This window comes from Solenopsis invicta, chromosome 7 (genome assembly GCF_016802725.1).
Source record: "Solenopsis invicta isolate M01_SB chromosome 7, UNIL_Sinv_3.0, whole genome shotgun sequence".
Lineage (NCBI taxonomy): Eukaryota > Metazoa > Arthropoda > Insecta > Hymenoptera > Formicidae > Solenopsis > Solenopsis invicta.
In genome coordinates this window covers 14,940,915-14,961,797 of record NC_052670.1, presented here as the reverse complement: position 1 = coordinate 14,961,797, position 20,883 = coordinate 14,940,915, and the positions used below count along the sequence as shown (strand labels likewise).

At 33.1% G+C, this 20,883-nt stretch overlaps 2 protein-coding genes across 9 annotated transcripts in view; one reads left to right on the top strand and one right to left on the bottom strand.

Annotated features, from left to right (window-relative positions):
• LOC105195148 (cysteine-rich motor neuron 1 protein) overlaps positions 1 to 14,000 on the bottom strand; it is a 542,960-nt gene extending 528,960 nt beyond the window's left edge. The window contains exons 1-3 of one of the 8 annotated variants that reach the window (XM_039452150.1): positions 13,511 to 14,000; positions 11,745 to 11,793; positions 11,142 to 11,650 (exon numbers count right to left, since the gene is read on the bottom strand). In XM_039452150.1, the coding sequence (XP_039308084.1) occupies positions 11,142 to 11,287 (146 nt within the window). In that variant the 5' untranslated portion in view covers positions 11,288 to 11,650; positions 11,745 to 11,793; positions 13,511 to 14,000. Of the gene's footprint in view, positions 1 to 11,141 lie in introns of all 8 variants that reach the window. The other 7 variants (XM_039452146.1, XM_039452148.1, XM_039452149.1 and 4 more) reach the window with 7 other exon arrangements.
• On the top strand, positions 12,898 to 18,799 carry LOC105195158. The gene is made up of 3 exons (XM_039451997.1): positions 12,898 to 12,990; positions 17,949 to 18,139; positions 18,532 to 18,799. Exons 1-3 carry the CDS (start codon positions 12,898 to 12,900, stop codon positions 18,653 to 18,655), a joined length of 408 nt encoding a protein of 135 aa, XP_039307931.1. The 3' UTR covers positions 18,656 to 18,799.
• Positions 18,800 to 20,883: the final 2,084 nt, after the last annotated feature.

Below are 20,883 nucleotides of genomic sequence, written 5' to 3'. Positions count from 1 at the left end.
CTGATATTTTAACATTTATTACAAATTAGAAAATTTTTTATGCATCTTTGAAACAAATTTATTTTGTTATTCCTTTGAATAATTTTTAATCATATAATTACAAAAGTCATTTCAGTTCTGAAAGTTGAGAAAACACTATAGAAAAAAAAAATATAAATTAAATATAACATGTATGTAAGTTTGTTAGCCATAGAGTTCTACCAATCATCCTATAGGTAGAAATTCATCGGGTACACCCATGGAATTTGATTCTGTCCATGGGGAAATTTTTCAAACTAAGAAGTCGCTATCTTTCTACATACTTACAGTTTATGATTAACGTAACGACCAATAAGCTGTAATCGTTACATTAATCATAAACTGCGAGTATGTAGAAAGTGGTGACTTCTCAGTTTCTAAATTTCCTCATGGACAGAATCAAAGTCCTTGGGTGTACACAAAGTGGATCTGAGAAAATAGTCGGAGCCAGTTTGTGTGCCACCGGTAAGGTGGCACACCGGTGCGCCCCAGCTTAGAGATCCTATAATAAGAGACTGGCCAGCAAGGGGGCCACTTTTAATTGGAGCATTTTTCGTCACTTTGATTGGAGAATTTTTCCTCAACTTCCGCTTAAATTCAACAGTAATTACTTTTTTCTTTTAAATATACGTAATATTTATTAATAAATATTATAAAAAATACTACAACCTTGTTTTGTATATTAACCTAAATAATATAAGTTGATATAATTTTTATATTTAATGTTCTCTTATGATTTTGTCATAACAAATATATTACTTAACCTCACAAAGATACAAATTATTTGTAGGCATCCTATATTTACGTCCAACGTTTTTTGATGAGAAAGTATTGCAATATTCAATTGAACATCCACTATATTAAATTTCAATCGCGTTATTTACGCTGCGTAAAGAATAACTTATACATACATATTACACTGAACATATCACATATACTCTGCTATTTGTGAAAAAGCGAGATAGTGATATCCTTTCTCACTCGCAGGATTTTGACGAAATCTGGCTGGCCAGTCTCTTATTATAGGGTCTTTACCCCAGCCGAAATCGCTATAACATTATACAATATTGCACCGTACTGTACAATTTACTGAAGAAAAAAATAGATATTTACAAAAAAATGTTAACTACTGCCACTTTTAATTATAAAAAAATCACAAATTGATAATCTGACCGCAATACATAAATCTAGGAAGTAGAGAATTTGAAAGATAACGCAAATTTTTAAAATGATGTCACTAACTTTTTACAAAAACTCGCAAATTACATAAGAATATACGAGGTGTACCATTTATTGTTAATTGATCGTAGACACATTTTTCATTTTAAAAAAATTATCAAAGAATCAATTTTGTCAGAAAGAGAGATAGAAATTAAATTTAAAAAAAAACTGCAAAAATTTCCCTGAGTATACAATTCAATTCTATGAAAATTCATTATTTTCAAAAGTAAAAAAGAAAATCTCTGAAAGTTCTAGATTTTTCCGGCAGTAAATGCCCTGTCAAAGTATCTGTACGTATTTATACATTTATTTTATACATATTATTTTAAAAGTATTTTATGCAATGTCAAGAAATATAACTCTTTTGTGTTTAAAAGCACATCACAAATGTGTCTCGTATTATTTGCTGCAACTAATGTGTAATCGCTTTTATATTGATAGATCGGAATAAACCTGGCAGAAGATTAATAAACCAAATGCAGTTAGTTATACACTTGTATTCGTATGCGGCAATAAAAGGATAATTTGTTCCGTTTGGCAATTGCTATTTCGCGTATCAGCTGCCATGGCCAACAATGGCGTTGCATGCTAAATATTTTCCGATAAATTCCCGATATGCAGCTGAACGTGAGGTTTCGTTTCGTGCTCCCTTTCGTACCGTCATTATTTCATGGAAGAACATGCAACCGTGTATTTGCCAATTTTCACTAAGCATGAGTTTCAAATCCAATCATATTTGCTAAACAATAAGAAAACAAAGTTAGCCTTACAATAGTCTCGGAAATAACGTGGCCCTGCAAAAATGTACGTCAACTTTTTTGGCCACTTAAAAGTTTAATTCCTTTCAAATTAGAGAAATGAAAAGTGATGAATATTTCTAGAGAAAGGGGTGATGAAATACCATTTCGTGTTTTTAAAATAACTCAATAGATATTAACGCAATACAATTTTTATGAATGTAAGTTTGTTAGCCGTAGAGTTCTACCAATCATCCTATAGGTAGAAATTCATCGGGTATATAGAACGAATGTAATGTATAATTTACTGAAGAAAAAAAATGGATATCTATAAAAGAATGTTAACTATTGCCATTTTTAATTATAAAAGATTCACAAATTGATGATTCTTCGTAGATCTTACATACTAATAAGTGCCACAAAATAAACAAGTTTTATAAACATTTTATAAAATATATTTTTGTTTGCAAAAAAAATAATTTTTTAGAGATTTAATTTCTTTGACTTAAAAATTAGTTTTTTTTTTTAAATAATTTCTTTGTTGCACTAGTATTGTACAATATCTACAATGCAGTCATAAAGTTGCAAAAGCCCTCATAATGCAAATAACCCTCTCTCTTTCGTAATTAATGATATCTAAAATACTTCACAAAATTACGTACACACTTGTAAAAATCTCTACTATCTGCAAAAAACTAAAATTCAGCTTTTATAAAAGCACAATTAACACTAAAGACCAGTAAACTTTAATAACCATCGTACAAATCGTTTAAATAGACTATTACAAAGTGATTTTAAGACGAGGTTGCTCTTAAAATCAATGTAAATAATATGAGATATCACCACCTCACTTTTTTTTCGACTTTTCTCTCTTTTTTATTTATCATGAATTCAAATTCTAATCGCAATATTTTACAAAAAAAAGACAAGTTTGAATGTAAAGAAAAATAATTGACAACGCTCACGATAACTACGATGACGATGTATCTCTTCGAAATAAAATATATTTTGTATAAAATGCATCAGTGATGACCAGAAAGAAATATCCTTATATTTGAAAAATGTATTATTCGACTTACTTAGGGTCGAGAATGCGATTGATTCTTTGCGCATGGCGAGGAGAATAAAAATTTCTACAGCAATACAATCTGTAACGATATGACCGTTTTCAATAAACGATGAGATTGCATTCGATGAGATTTCCGCATATCCGATTCGCGATACCCGATCGTGCATTGAACCCCGGCTGAAGCCGCAATCGAGACAACGAGAGACGGCGCGAGATTCAGATTCCAAACGATCTGAAACCGGTGTTTAACGTTATATCGTTCACGAGGGGCGGGAGAAATTTCATCGAAATACATTACACGCGGACAGTTGTCCTGTCGTGGATGCATATGGCAGTTACATCCGTGAAATTACACGTGTCTTTCCCCTCTTCCCTCTCTCGCCCGTGTATCACGGTGTCGAAGCACCGCGTACAAACGAAATGATATCGCCGGAGGGCACGGACACATGGACGCGCGGAAAAGGATAACACGCGTGATACATGACGTTGTCCTTAATGACGGCGACGATTCTCCGGCGGCGTGTCACCGATGCATGATCCGCGGCGTCGCTCATTGCCCGCACTGGATACTCGGCAAATTTGCATAAAGCGATACGACGCGTAAAACTTCCCTCTGTTCGAAGTACGTCGTCGAGACCGTTCGGATATCTTTCGGTTATCGCATCGAATGGCTGTCATCGTCGTCGCTACGGTCTCTCGCCTGTCCTTCTCAATCGCCCGGAGTCCCGCGCGAACTTCCGGAAATTCCACACAGCACAATAAACGTTTGGTACATCTATTGAATTCGCAAAGGTCCTCCGGGAAGGACTGCTATAACTGTCCGAGGCCACTCCGGAAAATTCTTTCTCCATTTCCAACGCACGCGTGTCGCTCATCCCTTTGAAATTCAACTCTGACGTTCTCGAATCAGCATATTGCACGTATCGACGCGCGCGACTGTATTATCGTGCTTATGCTGAAGTATCGGAGGAATACGCGGGACGAAATAAGGCTCCGGGAGGGTGGTTGAAAGGCGGAACGCTCGGTGGATAAGCTTTTGAATTGCGCAAGAAAGATTTGCCGAGATCTTGTATGAATTTCGCAAAGAATCCACCTTTGCGATCCGTGTATCGTAAAGTATACGAGCAGAAACGTAAGTCGCGTTGCGTGGTCCACGAGGATCTACCCCAATGATATGAATATCCATCCACCCACCTTCTCTCCGGCGAAATTCACATTCGCACCCCCTTATTCCGAGATTTAATCTAACGCATAAATCACAGCTCGATCTCAATCCACGGTTCCCGATCTGGTCGCGATTCTTATTCGATTCTCGCGCAAGCATCAATCATTGTCTCGCACTTGAAAAGCAATTACGCTGAAATTGTTCATCTTACGAGTAACTTTCTCGATCGTAAAGAGCCAGAAGAGAAAAGGAGAAGGAGAAATCTCAATCTCAGCCGCACATTTCTAACGCTTCGAGTAGCTGTGAGCAGAATCCGCGCCGCGCGGTTTGAAGAGCCGTTTTATCCGCCCTCTACTCGTGAATATAGAAGAGATGAAGAGCTTTCTAATTGCGTATTGTATAATGTACCTGGCCAAAGTGGCTGTGGCGAGTCATCGAAGTTACCTTGCGAGCACATATCTAATAGAAATATCTAATCAGGATTGACCTACATGGATATCTTCGTATAGAGATATTATCGCTTTTGCACGAATCCTTTGCAGCGTTGGAGCTTCGGTACACGTAAGTTAAATGTTCAAAAGAATTTAATCTTTCTGGAAATGTGTACGTGGCACATGTACGGTATTCATTCTCGTATATTTATTACGAGGAGAAAAATCTAGTTTACACAAACGGTGCACGGAGAAAAAAGTGTTTAGTATATTTGCGACTATAATTGCATGGTAAAATAATTGTGATTACGAGCTCCATTTTATGTTACTGTTATAATGTTAGTAACAGTAACTTTACGTTAATTGGTTCTACCAACAATACAAAAATTTTACTTTAAATTATGATAATTTCAAATATTAATTGAGTAAAATAGCAAAGCAAGAATGATAAAAATAAAATAAACATTTCTATGTAGTAAATGCAATCAAATTATAATGAATACAACTATTTTTTCAACATTTGCTCTTCTATTTACATAGTAATAATAAATATAATTTATATGATTAAAATAACTATAAATATATAAGTAGTTGATATCGAAAAGAACTTTAAATTATAGTGAAATTATTGTAATTGTAACCAGTTTTTTCAATGTACTCTTTCGTAAGCATATTCAAAAAAGGAGGATGGATACTTATTGTCCTCTCCCCTAAATTTTAACAGGGAGAAAGAATTATAAAACTCATTTTTATGACGATAAGTTAAATGCTCATTGACTAATGCGTAGTTCATACATTATTTTCTAGCAGAAATAAAAACAATTTTTTTAAGCGACTTAGAATTAGGAAAAGCTGACTATGGATGTATCAAACATGCGGTCTCTGCAAAGTAAATAAAATTTAAAACTGTATTAATATTAATACTTTAAATAAACTTTATACATGTGCAAGCATGTTGTGAATAAAATTATATTTTTACTTAATAACATGTTTGTATAATTTATTTACTCTATTTGTTATTAAAGATTATATTACTTTTTACAACATTAAGGAAAATCTCTATTTTTTTGTGTAAGTGTTTTAAGTATTCAAAATGCTTTATACAAAGTTTTATTATAATTATTATTTTATAATAAATAAATAAATTTTATTTATTTTACAGAAACGGTCTCTGCATCGCAATGAAACTTTACATAAATCATCTCGAATATTTAAAGTACTTAAATAAAAAAATCTTTCATTTTTTTTTCATTTTTTATTTCATTATTTTATAATTAATAATATTTTCATTAGAGCACATATCTATTTTTTATTAAAATAACTTTTTATCCATATAGGAAATCATTACCAAAATTGTTCTACTTTCAAATACAATATTAAAAAATCGGTAATTTTTTAATAATTTTTTAAATGTTTTGAGAAATGTCCTATACATCCTGAGAGCTTTCCTGTTAGTAACGAAACATGTCCTGCATACTTTCTCAGCCCAATCCTCATGTACAATAAGCACGATTGAAAAGTCTTCTAGCATATTGCAAAGGGTGAAAACTTGATTGCAGTTAACAATGTCAGAAAATCTCCTCAATAGACTATGTATGCTAAGTGTACACAGAAAAATTGTACTTGCGATAAAAAAGAAGCTTGAAGAAGAAATATTAAGAAAGTTTGCTGAAGATCCTCGAGAACTGGCTTTAAAGATTATAGGACCCTAGCGAATTGAAAAATAGGATAGATTCTTATATCATGTAAAAAAACTTTTGTTTAAAGAAATAGATATACCTATAATGTATTTCCGTTTTGAAAAAATATATACTTGTTTTAAAACATAAGATACAAAATTATATTAAAAAGGTATTGCTAAGTTTTCTACATATTTTTTTTTCAAAAACACCATATTTTAAAACGGTAGCCACTATAACTCAAAGATGATTTATTCAATCAATTTAAAATTTTAGAGTAATATTATTAATAATATTCAGCATCAAGTTATGAAGATTTTTTCCCATTTTTAATTTTTTTCTTAAGTTATAACAGAAGAAATTTTTCAGAAAAATGCAATTTTTCAATTTAAATATGTATGCAGTTTAGTAAAATTAAAATTTTGAAACCCCTCCATGATTAAAAAATGACAAGTGTAAAGAAAAAAAATTGCTGACTTTTTAATTTAAAATAATTTATAGAGGCTAAATTGTGACTACGATGCAGGTACGCGTACATAGTTAAAACGTTATTATTTATTTTTATATTTTAATTTTGCATCCTTCTTTAATAAAAAAAAAATATATTTTCAAAGCAGTAATACAGTATTTATCTTTCTGAATAAAAGTTTCATATGGTGTTGAAAAATATCCTTTTAATACCCTTTTAAATTTTTCGATTTGTTTTAATAAATTCTGTGTGAATATAAATTCCCCCCATCCTACTCCTCTCTCTCGATTGAAATCCTGAATATCATACTCTTGTAGCATCCTCTAACATTATTTCGCGTAACAAATGATTAATCTTGTGAACTATCGCGTTAGTCGCAGGCACAGTGCTATTTTTTCTCCCCATTTACGTCCTATATAAATACTCGGTAGACCGCCCACGCATCGACACGCGCATTAATCTGATTTTGCAATGCATCGTTATTGCAGACTTACATGAAGTTGCCATCGATCGTGCTTTGTACGCGCTCGTGCGAAGTGGAATTTATCTTGGTGCCTCCCCCGCAAATATTTGTTAAAGGGGACGTAACCTATACATTTGGTATTATATTAAAAAGCCGGCAATACTCGTCGAATTTTGGTCTGCAATATGCTTCATCACGCAATATGATTGCACATTGCGATACAATGTATTTTATATCATGGTTAAATAGTGTTGCTTTTATCTGACTAATAATTGATGATCGCATTATTTCGTCGCGGTTGCGAACACAATTCACGGGCTGAATTACAGCAAAGCGAAATTTCAACCGTGCAATGACAATTATAATATTATATTAACGTTAATACAAGTTATTTTCTCAAATTGCAGAATTTTTCGAATCATTCGCAGTAGGTACTTACAAACTTCATTATATTTTATTCTTTACGCTCTCCCATTTACCAGCGCGAACCTGCTCTGCATCAGGTTGTTTGTACGGCTCATAAAACACAAGCGCACACCTAAAACTCAGGTGCACGCCCCACCTTCGCGTTCGAATATATATGGGGTATAATACGTAATATGGTGTATGTATATATATGTGCGTACAATGGCGTAACAACGGCCGTGCTTGTGTGCGCGGGATGGTGCAGGGTGAAAATAGACCCAAGGGCATGGATCTCGCGTGTCGGCGGCACGGATATCGAAACACGTCGATGATAAACGTTATCGTGTAACATTTCGAGACCGCGCTATCCTTAACGTCCCCTCCCCCTCCCCCATCCCCTTCGATGCGCGATTTACCTTTATAGGTAACACCACTCTCGCTGTTCTCCACAAATGAGTCGCTAACGCGAAAACACAATTCGCGCACGAGGGGCGGAGACAAAGGTGGATGAACAACAAAGGACGACGTTTTCTCGCTGCCCGAAGGAAAAAAAATGTAGGTAGCGGGCCTTATTGTAGCGCGCGTTTTAATTGCTCGCTGTACTCGGAACTAATTACAACGCGTAGTAGAACACAATTGTTACAACGGAACACAAAGAGTCAGACTCCAGAGAGTTTCAAATTGAAAATTATGTTTTTGCGCGGTATGGCATCTTTGCGGTAGAGAAGACGTAATCGCAATTAGCATACAAATATCGTACGTAATGCGCCGAGGATACGATGCACTTATAAATATGAAATTCTACGTTTGTTTTTATCTCCTGTTCGATTATCGAGATTCATTAAAATACTTTCCAGGGCATCAATTTCTCACGTGCTAAATTTTATATTAACGAAACTTATTATGGAAATAAACTCTGAGAGAAAAAGTTGTAGTGGTGGCAACTGTAAGGGGACAACCATACAAATTTTGTTAATAGAAATATGATATATATAGTTAAATGAACTATATTATATTAATTGCAACTAAGTAAATGGTTATAAGAACTGATAAAAAATATGTAGTTGTAATGTACTATATAATATAGTAATATAGTACTATATAATATATGGTTCACTTAATTATATATTATAATTCTATTAACAAAATTTGTATGGTTGTCCTCTTATATTTGCTACCACTACAATTTTTTTTCTCTCAGTGGATGTATCTGTATTAATAAAGAATCATTTTTAGCCATATTAATACACTCACAATCAGTGATTATAAAATAGTAAAAAAGTGAAAAAAGAATAATAAATTATATGAACTAAGAAAATAATAATATATTAGTAACGTTAACCATTTGTAGTAAAATTGTTGGATAAACTATAGAAATGTAGTAATGCAAATGGTAACAAAAAAATTAAATCGATTGAAATTTTAAACTGAGAACCCCTTATTCTTAGTCTTAGCACTTAGAGTTCTGCATCACTGCTCTATTGCTATCATAGTTATTCAGTATATTTAAGGCTGTATAATAGCACGTTTCTAGTCAAATAACAATCTACATGTAACTATCAAGTTTAATTTTTAGTTAACTGTTTCTTCTTAAATAAATTACCAATTTATAGAACGCAAAATTTATATTTTAGATTATTTATTTATCGGCAGAATTAAAAGCATATTACGTGTATATTACTTTTTTAAAAGAAGAGATATATTGTTGCAAAAATTAAATTATATTATTATTGAAATTTGGCGTCGAATTAAATAAATAAAGTTGGCTATTCTAGGTCCACAGCTCTACCAGTGAAATGTAGCCTGACTAACCATAATAATTCTTCTTCGAAGAGATTAAAAGAGAAATTTTCGACTAAAATGTTACACACGCTTTATTCGTTGTTGCCAAGTTTCAGAAGGTTCTATCAACAAAGATAACAAAGACATTTTCTTTAAATTCAGGTATTGCAGATCATTTTTCTCCTAAATTATAAAGTGACTTGCTTATATTTTATGATCTACGTATTCGTCGAAAAATGTAGTTTACATTTATATGTTTTCTATTTTATTCTTGTTAGCATAAAAGATATTGTGACAGATAAACGAGCAATGTACTGTTCGCCATAAAGTTACGTGTTTATGAACAGGCATATATCATAATAAATTTCTCATAAATGATATGGTAATATCATTTGAAATTTTACATAGAGGAACAAAATATTAATAAGCACCTTAGCAAAAGATTGTAATAATGATCTTATCTTCGAAATTCTATCATACACCCTTAATCAGCTATATGTAAACTGGAAGTATGTAATTGCCAACTTACGTGTAGCAAAGTTTGTATAACTATGTAATTATAGTTGAGGTGCATCTATAAACTACCCAGTAAGCAAGGAATATTAAATAAATATTTTAAAACATTGGTACTACATGAATTTTATCAATGTTTTTATATAATATTGTATATAAATGTTTTCAAGACGTTACCAAATAATATATTTCCGAATGTTTGAAAACCATTTTAATAATTTTGTTCAAATATTTTTTCAACGTTCTTATAATAATATAACAAATGTTTTTAAATCTTACCTAATTGAGATAAACATTGTTCTAATGTTAGAAAAATATTAGTTCTACATTTATACGTATAATGTTACATAACTTTTATTTCAATGTTACTGAAACCTTAAGATGTACGTCAAAGTTTGTTCACAATAACGTTGTATACAACGTTACGAGCTACACATATAACTGAAATGTTACATGTTGTTAAATATCATTACAGTAACGTTGTAGAAATGATATTTTGCTTACTAGGTAATAGTTGCACGAATATTGTTGTCGTGGTACAAATTATTTTATAGTTGTTGCTGCTAAAATTTTAGTTAATTGCAATAACTATAAAGCAGTAGCAATAACTATAAAGTATAGTACACTAACTATAAAGTAACTATAAAATAGTTATAGTTGTTGCGGCTAAAGTTTTACAAATTATTTTGTAGTTACTGCAGCTAAAATTTTAGTTGCATTAATTATAAAATAATTCATCGAACTACATACATAAATTCTACGTATAAAACGTGTATAGTTAATACTTTTATAATTGCCATCACTGCAAGATTTTCTTTGAGTGCACCATTAACATTCAATAAAAAATACATTACATATTCGGACAAAATGTGACAGATATTCTTTACTGTACATGGTGTAACTTCGATATAGGAAACAAGATTAATGTTATATCAGAAGAAACACAACTGCTTTTCCAATCAGTTGAACTACGTACGGCTTCGTGTACGATCGTCCGCAAAATAAAAGAATAATAAACTCAGTAGAGTACAAATAATAAACTCGCTGATATGCTGAGAGTAAAGTCTTCCTCTCAAGGGGATAGGAAGCGCACAAACGGCTGCATTCCAAAGAACTCGTTGGCATTCCGGTATCGAGTCGAAGCTCAGCTTGGAGATCTCTTTGGACGGTGAGGGTAAACGTTGCCTACCTGCAGGGGTCCCAGGTGAGGCCTCCGGGGCAGTCCTCGTTGGTGAGGACGTCGCACTCCAGCGGCGAGCACACACATGAGAGAGCCCTCGCCACCGCGAGCGACAGTACAACAATGCCGCCTAAGAGGAGCAACGCGGCCCTCATTTTGCTCTCGTCCCTCTCGATCTCGACGGCCGCCCCGTTGTCGATTCTCCTGGTGTGTCCTCTCTATTCTCCTATCTTGTATCTTCCCGACACCAATTACGAAACGCACACGAGGATGTCCATTGCGCTCAGTTCATCCCAAAACGTTTCACGCCACGACACGTTCGAATCTCGATTTGTCACACGCGCACGATATAACAGATCTTCTTTCTCTTTTTCTCTTTCTCTTTATATATGTACGATAAAAAGTTGTTCATCAAGAAAGGAGAGCAGTCACGAGATGTGTGATGCCTGCGTTGCTGAATAATGTCCGGGAAACGTAAAGAAAAATGCGCCGATCTACATTTTACCGCTCACAGTTCGCTAGAATATCGCGTTCACCCATTTTATTGAACGAAATGATGTCCAGATGGAAAGGATAAACCATGATATTTCGCATACGTAATATCGGTAATACCAAAGGTATTCTCGCCGAAAATCTCCGCTAATGATAAGGATTCGGGATTCTGGCAAGATTAATTGTAAACGAAAGATAGAAATAATGAAATCGGAAACATTTCGATGGATCGGGAATTTTGCAGCGCATTGCCCAACAGCGTCGTATTAGACGATGGAAATTTATTCGGAACTGAATATCTCCCGTCTTGAAAACAGGTACACATTTTGCGATACGTCATTTGAAAATTGATTCGGAGGGAAAATAAAATATTTGAGCGCGCACGTGCACCCGCTGAGAAAGCAAGTAAAGTAAACGAAGATGAGAAGTAAATCTCCAGATTGTTAAAACTCTTGTAGATAGGATTTTTATCCTAGATACTAAAATCGGATATTGCCAGACATTCCTTCTTTCTTGCAGCTTGATAAGAACTCTGCTGAATCTTACATAAATGAAACTTATATGTATATCTGTTAATAAAGATACGTTTTCAGTTACATATATTAACTGCGTTAACATCCAGAAAATACATCACGTGCAAAATATGACAGGTATTCATGACGTAACTGCGATATAGGAAATCAGATCAGTCTCATTTCAGAAGAAACACAACTGCATCCAGATATTTTTAACGACGAAAGCAACTTGATCCGTTCCAATTTCTGCGCAGAGAACAGTTCAGAATTGCGTATTGCAATTGCAGTTATAGTATATACTCGGGCAAAATACGGCAGGTATTCTTCATGACGTAACTGCGTTGTAAGAAATCAGATCAGTCTTATTTCGGAAGAAACACAACTGCATCGAGATATATTTTTAACGGCGAAAACTGCGGAAACGACCCGATCCACTCCAGTTCCTAGACAGAGAATAGTTCAGAATTGCACGCTATAATTGCAGTTACAGTGCTGCACATACCAATTGGAAACTGCATATGCCAATTTTGAACGGAGAATAGGTGATCCGCGATTGTGCACACCGTGAAAGCGCGCTATGAAGTGAGACCCATCGAAAGATTGTCGAGGACCGACAACCGAACTTGCGGCATACTCAAATTACACGGGCACATGCATCCTGCACCGGAACATCCGCATTGCCGTGTACCGCCGCGGTGTGTGGGCATCACCGTGACAAAAGCGTGAAAATATTGACACTCTCAGTCTAAATTGCGCAAATGCGCGAAGGGAATGCACCCCCTAAATCGGAAGCAGTGTATCATTCAGTGAAAGACAGCAAACAGCCTGATTTCAGTGATATAACTATATCGGTCAGTAATATATGCACTTCCTTGTGCATTTAGTGACAATATACTGATGCCGGTCAGTGAGAGTACTTCTTAATCGGAATCACTGAGAAACAAGTAAATAGCCACTGATAATCACAGTTATAAGTATAGCACTGCAAATCAGTAAGATTTCACTGATTCAGATTTAGAGAGCAGACCTCCCACGCGTCTCTTGACAATGAATTCGGGATTGTTTGCCAAACAGGTGTGATGTCTCTCGCATCTAACGTGAGAAAATTTGTCCTTCCAGTTAAGAATTCACGAAAGCGAATTAGCAACAAGTGCGAGTGGTGGATGAATTCGCGAAGCTGAAACGTCAAAATAATTCGTCCCCTCGTTCGAGACACGGTCAAGATTTCGTTCGGCACTTTCGAGAATCGAATCCAAATCATCAGAGAGTGACGTCGGCTCACATGGAACAGGCTCACGTCAAATCGCTGACACGTAAACAATCGCGGGCTCACGTACAAGCTACTGCACTTGTAAGGAGGCAGCGTATCACCTGTTACGGAACCGCGTTACAGATCCAATGCTTGTACAACCAACATACTGTCCCGGCTTCCCGACGAATCGTTCGTTGGAGCGAATTGGCGTCCGGCGTATTCGCAGAGGCGCGCGCGGGCGCGCTAAACGCGATTAGCAAGGGTAGCACACGATCGGAACAATCGAGGCACGTTGGCGTGAAATTTGCGCGAGCGATGTCAAGGGAAGGGAAAAAGGATAAAAATTATTGCCGGCATCGGGGTGCGAAAGGGTCGTTCGATCCATCTGCGGAAACTTTCGCTTCGACGGCTCGCATACTACTCGCGACGCGGTTCCTCGGCCACGCTTCCCTCGTCACGCGCGTCGCGCTGACATCGTGCACACGGGCAAAACCCGATAAGATAAAATCACTCTCGGCAGAGTAAGCTGCGAATGGGAATGCGCGAGGCGCTCCGCGTTCAAGACGAACGTGTACTGGCCGCAGCGACGAACAGCATCTCCGAAGCGGCGCCCGGCGCCGCGACGCACGACCCGCGTCGGCGCCCTGACATGCGACCACTGCCGCCTCTTACCAGCGGGTGAACTCTCTCCCCGTTCGCCAATTCGCGTATCCAGTTTATGATTTTTAATTGGCGGCGTTGTAAAGAGTTAATTAACGCAACGCTGCGCGGGGATTTATCCACCGTTATGCTGTACCCATCGATATCGTTGTTATATTAATTCCGGACAGTGCAACAATAGCGCCATAACTAATAATAACAATTGCAAAACAAACGGCCATTTTATATAAATATTAATTATTTTTTTTAGCATTGTATGTACGTTCATTGTCAAGAATCGTATGCCGTAACAATTTAAAGCGTCAAAGTTGTAACGAGAAAATTGTACGAAATTGCAACTCATTGTATTTTTTTTTATATTCTAATTTGTTACAATAATTTGTTCCACGTGGACTAATTACAAATTAAAATTTCAATGCAAGGAACAACTTAGTGATATCGAACACTAAATAGAACTAAAAATAGTTTTTAGAAAATGTTTATACTGTTAGGCAAAAGGCGTGCGTGGACCGCCCTTGTGCACAAATATTTTCTTTGCATCAGAAGTTGAGCCGAGATTAGACATTTTGACACTCAAAGCAAAAAATAAAAATGCGCCTCTTAGCAACAAAAATATTTCTTTCACGATATGTAACATAATAAGAAATAACATTATTTAGTAATATTTAATATATTAAGATTAATTTGAATAAATGAATTAATGAATAGAGAATCAATCTAATCTTTAGATCAATAGGACAACAAAACTTCAATTTGATTGTGATTGATGTCATATTTTTGGACAGCACAAAAATAGCGCCTTAATTAATAACAATCGAAAAACAAACAACCATTTTGTATAAATATTAATTATTTTTTTAACGTTACATGTACGTTTGTTGTCAAGAGTCATACGCCGTAACAATTTAAAATTGAAACGAGAAAATGGAACAAAATTGCAACTTATTGTATTTTTTTATATTCTAATTTGTTACAATAATTTATTCCACTAATTGCAAGTTAAAAGTTGCGAATTAAATGTAAGGAACAACTTATGTTATATCATGTAATAAAACTAAAAATAGTTTTAAAAAATGTTTGCATTATTAAACAAAAGAGTTGTGTAATAATGCAAACATTTTTGAAAACTAAAATACATGCAAAATGAGTTAACCATTTTTGTGCGAAAATAATTTCTTCTTCCCATTAGTTAAGCTGGGATTAGACATTTCGGTATTTGACGCAAAAAGTAAAAGTGCACTTCGTAGTAACAAAAAAAATTTTTACTGTATGTAAAATATAATAAAAACTAATATTAATGATTAATATTAATTCAAACATTAATCACGAATAAGGAATCAATCTAATCTTAATAATGTATAGGACAACGAAATTTCAATTTGACTGCAATCTTTCGAAAGATAATTTATATGTAACATGGTTAGATGGTTTTGTATGATTTTGATCACAGTCATACTCTCTTAATTGTATAAGTAACGTATTACTTTAACATGTGATTTAGCACAATTATACGCGACAGTTCCAAATTGCTGAGGAAAGACAAGTTAGTCCGAAAGTAAAGGGATTATTCCCGAGGTTCCCTCTCTTACAGTGAGAATAAATGAGTTTAAAATACGTTGCTAACGAAAATAATTACTCGTTATTAACCTAGTTCTTTTTGATAATTTGCGTTTGAATATATCAATATAATTGAATTTTAATTAAACTTTATATTAATATTAATTTAATAAGAACATACATACGTGCATAAGTATACGTTACAATGTACAGATAATGATTCGTATTCAGAACACGCTTATAAAGATGTTAACGATCTTTTTTTGTCATTCTATCTTTGTTTGACATTTAAAGATAGAACGACAAAAAAAGCACACTACATTTTTATAAGCGCGTCCTGAATACAAGCCTGCATGCCCAAACAGTATTTGTGATGAATTTAAGAAATTTCCAATGTTCTTTACAGCCATCTACCATTATTGTTCCTTTTCGAAGTTTGTTTAAAAAAGATCACTTCTACATTCACTTAATATTTTACATTTATGTAGGCAATATTAAGTCTTGTAAAAATTTGCAGAAATTTTTCTTTATTTAAAGTAATACTTTTCGTGCTGTGGTAGTTGCAAAATCATCAATTTTATTAAAACCTACATACTTACATATTTCATCTTTAAAAAATTCACATATTTAATTTTATTTTACTTACAATTAGTGATGATTTTTTTAGCGGATTAATTAAGATATATAGAAATTTATTATTATAATATTATATATTTATTATACATTTATTTATATATATTTTTTCCCATTCAAATTTTTTACATGAGGCAAGTGTTTCGTTCGCCATATCCTAGTTACGGCAAAAAGAGTGTGCATATACAATTATTTAAATATACAAGATGTCTATAAAATCTGTTTTGATCGCCTATATGTCGAAAACAATTAAAAAAACCATGAAATATATGTTCAATCATTTCAAACTATTTTTTAAAAAGGATGAGGAGGCTAAAATAGTTCCTCGAAATGATTGAACACGATTTCACGGTTTTTCATAACTTTGAACTTTTTCCAAAACGGTGCTAGGAACAAACATTACAGGTACCTTGTATAAATAAACTTAAATACACAAATTTTTAAATATACATAACTCTGTTTGGCTTAAAATATTTTAATTACAAAATAAGATTTTGTTGTAACTGTCGGTTGATGGCTATTATTGCTTAACACTAGAACGACGGCCATGATCAAAATGATCGTTTCAGTTTTTTGTATTAATTTACTTAAATAACGTTATAATTAATGTATTGCTTGTAGAATCTTGTAATTTTGTGATTGCATAAAGTTTACTTATTTAAAAGTTGAAAAAAGGAACTAATTAATTAAAAGAAATTAATTAACATAATTTTTCCAATTGCGTGTTTTTCGTGAGAAATTTTACCGAGTTCTAGTGTTAAAGATATGTATGTGTCACATTTTAAAGCATTAATAAAAATTTTACAGATTGTTCTATTTATGTAAAGATTTGTGTAAAATTTGAGCATAATGCTTTTATTACATTAAAAATCATTTAATTTTTTGTTTATTTTTTATTTTAATGTAAAATCGCGTTTTGTAGTACTTATTTGCAGAAAATAAAGAAATTTTATTAAGAATTAAATCACATTTTTTTACATGTACTAATAAAATTCTAATAAATGTTCGTAAAAAATTTTTTTTTGTTCCACTTACTCATTTAAAAGTTAATTACCTGTAAAAACTGTAAAAAAAATAGAATAATTTTTGTTGCAAAAGCCATTATAGATTTAATTTTCATTTGTTTTCTTCTTTGCAGTTGGATTTCAGGATGAAAATTCGAATATTCATAATCAAAATTTTTTGTCGTTCGAGAAGAAAAGAAATAAATCTAACAAGCTTGCAGTTTCTAAAATTCAATAACTTTTAGCTAGTATTATAGATAAAATATTCTTAAGTTTTAACAACGAATCTGTAGAGACACTAAAGCGTGCTTCTTTATTTTAAGAACGGTCATATTACAATAGAGATTCATACTTTTCCAAAATAACAAGAAACAAGACTTTCATTGAAATTTTTTCTTTAAAAAAACTTAGTTTTAATTATAAAATAATAAAAATTCAACCTTTTATCGCATTTATAATACGTCCAAGTACAATTTAATGATTCTCGGCTTCGACCGCCTCAAGCTTTATATAATCGCTTGCGTGCTATGCACGCGTTGCACGTTTGCTAAGCACGTCCGTGCTTAAGGATGCAATATTACAAATAATAATAATAATCATAATAACAGTAATAACAATAAGGAAATACTATTATATATTGTTAGCTGTTATAACGCGACATCTCATTTTCGTGCCCTTAAACACTTGCACACGCGTATTACAGATAAATCAGCGATTGTTACTCGAGGAGAAGGTAAAACACAGCATCGGGAAGACCAAGATCAAACATTATGAGAACCAAAACAAGAATTTGACGTCTCACAATCAGCGTAATGAGGAATTAAAACAAACTTGCTCTCGAAGGATATTAGAACTAATCAAAGTCGAAGAGATCACCAATGCACTCATTAATAAGTAATTATTCTTTACAGAATTTTGTCATTCACAAAAGAAAATCTTCACGACTTTTAACTTTAAAATAAGTAAGACGAATAAGATATAAAAATGTTAATATGATTATAAAAAAGTAATAAGAATTAATATTACTTACGTATAAGTAAAAATACCACTATAAGATAAATATAGAAATAATGTAAAATGTTTCTCGACAGGAACTTGAAGAATTTACGAAATTCAGAAATAAAGCCTATACTGCTGGCCTATCTTGATTTAACAAAAAATTTTATTAATTATGCGAATGTGGCCGAGGCCGTAAAATGCAATAAATTAGTATTATAATCTCTGTACATTTGAACAGCAAATGTTACGTACTAGAGTTAACTTTTGCGAATTTACCTCAATTCCAGAATGCTGTCTACAAACACGTCTCTGTCTGATAGAGCAACTCCGTCCAGACATATATTCCTCTCAGAGACGGCAAACGGAAACGCATCTTGTGGAGGAAAGCGAGGAACGCAACAGCAATTATAGTATTACGAGTACTGTCAATTAGATGGATAGTTTCATCCCTCAGTGAATCCTGAAGAAAACGTAAGGGGCACTCTTATGGTAAAAGGTATATACAACCATTAATAAACACCCTGTATATGAAAAATTTTTGACCGGATATGTCCATATTATTTGTTTTCTTTCATAAAATTTATGTTAGATGTAGAAGAAAAACAAGAGTAATAATTAATAAAAGAAGATGTAAAAAATTAATGAAAGATTCCTGCATTTTTTTTACAAAAATTAAGTTTAAAAAATGAGAAAGAACTACCCTTATAACTGTACATATTTATGATTAAAAGTGTATGTATGATTACGTATGGATAATTTTTTCTATTTCTTCAAACTTAACTTTTTGTAAAAGAAACAATGCGAAAATCTTTCATTAATTTTTTGTCTTCTTATTATGTATAATAATATTAATTTTATATTTTTAAGCTGAAGATACGATACAAAATTTTGAAACGCTCATCAACTCACTTCAGATTTTTCCCTTTCTTTATAGCAGTATTTGTTTAATTTAAATAAAATTTTGGAAACAGTGTGCTTGTTGAAAAAGTATTTTGCGATAATCTTTCCATTGTTTCTTTCTTCATAATTACGTAAATGGAACACAATGCCAACTTGGCTCTTGTACCAACGAGCCCCGGTATTCCCGACGTTCTCGCTAGCAGCGTTTCCGCGAGTCGCGCTTCACGCGTATTCCGCGGCAATATTCCGCGGACGAGACCGACCGTCAACGTTCTACTAGCCGAGTCGCGGATCCTAAGTGTGATAAATGTCCGCGACCAAGCTCGGTGGCAGTGGCGTTCGCCCTCTTCACCTGGCGCTCTCGCGAACGATTTTTCTTCGGCACGTGTTATGCGCCGTAACTCGCTTCTTAATGCCCGCTGGATGGAGCGGTTATTGATCATCAAGACTTTCCTTCTTCAAAATAATCGTGCGGACTGTACCGAGCGCGCGATGCAAAACGAAATTGCAACCGTTAATTAGCGATATTAAGTGCGTGATCAATTGCTGTTTAATTGACGTTGCCGTGCGAGTTTCATTACTTTCCTGAATCTAATATCCGGTCCGTTAGATATCCAGCCGAGGGAAAACTAATTTCAAGATGGTCGGAGTGTTTATCGTTAAAATATAATGCCAACAAATTGGATGCTCTACGGCTATTAATCTTACTGGCAAATTACGGAAAAAAAGCAATTTTTTTTAATAATTTGACCTAATTTTAAAAACGTAAAAAAATATCAATAATTACTTTTTAATAGAATACATTCAATTTTACTCTCTTAATATTCTTGGAATTATTTTATTATTCTTATAGTTTATCCAGTTTTAAAAATAGACAACTTAAAAGTATTTAGATAAAGGTTAGGTTAGGTTAGGTTAAATCATTAAAGATAAATTACATGCAAATGTATATTAAATAAGATAAATATGATTTAATTTTAATTTACTTAGGTAGAAGATAAAATTATGTATATTATATTTAGTTTTATCTAAAATAATATATTTATATTTTTATTTTTAAATCTTTAGTTTTTGAAAACAAAAGTTCTTCAAATAATTTAATCTAACAAAAAATATTCTTCTTTGAAATTGAATCAATATGCAAATAAAAATCAAAGTGAAAAGATAGAAAGAATGTAAAACTCACATAATTATGTTTGGTAAAATTCCTTGTAAAAGTTTCCAAAAATTTATAATTTGGAAACAATTCTTATATTGTACTATTTTTTATTTGGACTGCATTTCAATACATACTGTCAGTACTAAAAATAGTTTAAAAAATAGTTTACATTATGTATATTTTCAGATTTTCAGTACACTGACAGTAAATTTCGAAACACAACTTGGTTGTTACCACGTTATAAAATTCTATTAAGATAAATAGTAACTTGGAAATTAAGGCTAAGAGTTATATACTTCATTCCCAATACCTTAGATAACATGAAAAAGATAGCACTTCTTTTATCTAAGATAAAGATGAAGATAAAATACATTATAATAATCTAGATAAAGATAAGATGAAATCTTTATCTAGATGATTATTTAGGTAATTTTATAGATAACGACAAATACTGTGTTTATCAAATATTGAACAAAGCTAAATGACACTTGTGAACATTGCGAACATTAAATGGAACGCGCTCATAGTGGATTTTGACCTAAGGATTCTCAAAGTATAAATCTTGAAAAATTTTTTATGG

Bases quoted from the DNA above. Each gene is read 5' to 3' on its own strand.
- LOC105195158 (XM_039451997.1), top strand. From the start codon at position 12,898: ATGCGCGAAGGGAATGCACCCCCTAAATCGGAAGCAGTGTATCATTCA. The intron at 12,991-17,948 runs GTCAGTAATATA...CGCGTATTACAG, and splicing joins TCAGTGATATAACTATATCG to ATAAATCAGCGATTGTTACT. The intron at 18,140-18,531 runs GTAATTATTCTT...CCTCAATTCCAG, and splicing joins ACCAATGCACTCATTAATAA to AATGCTGTCTACAAACACGT.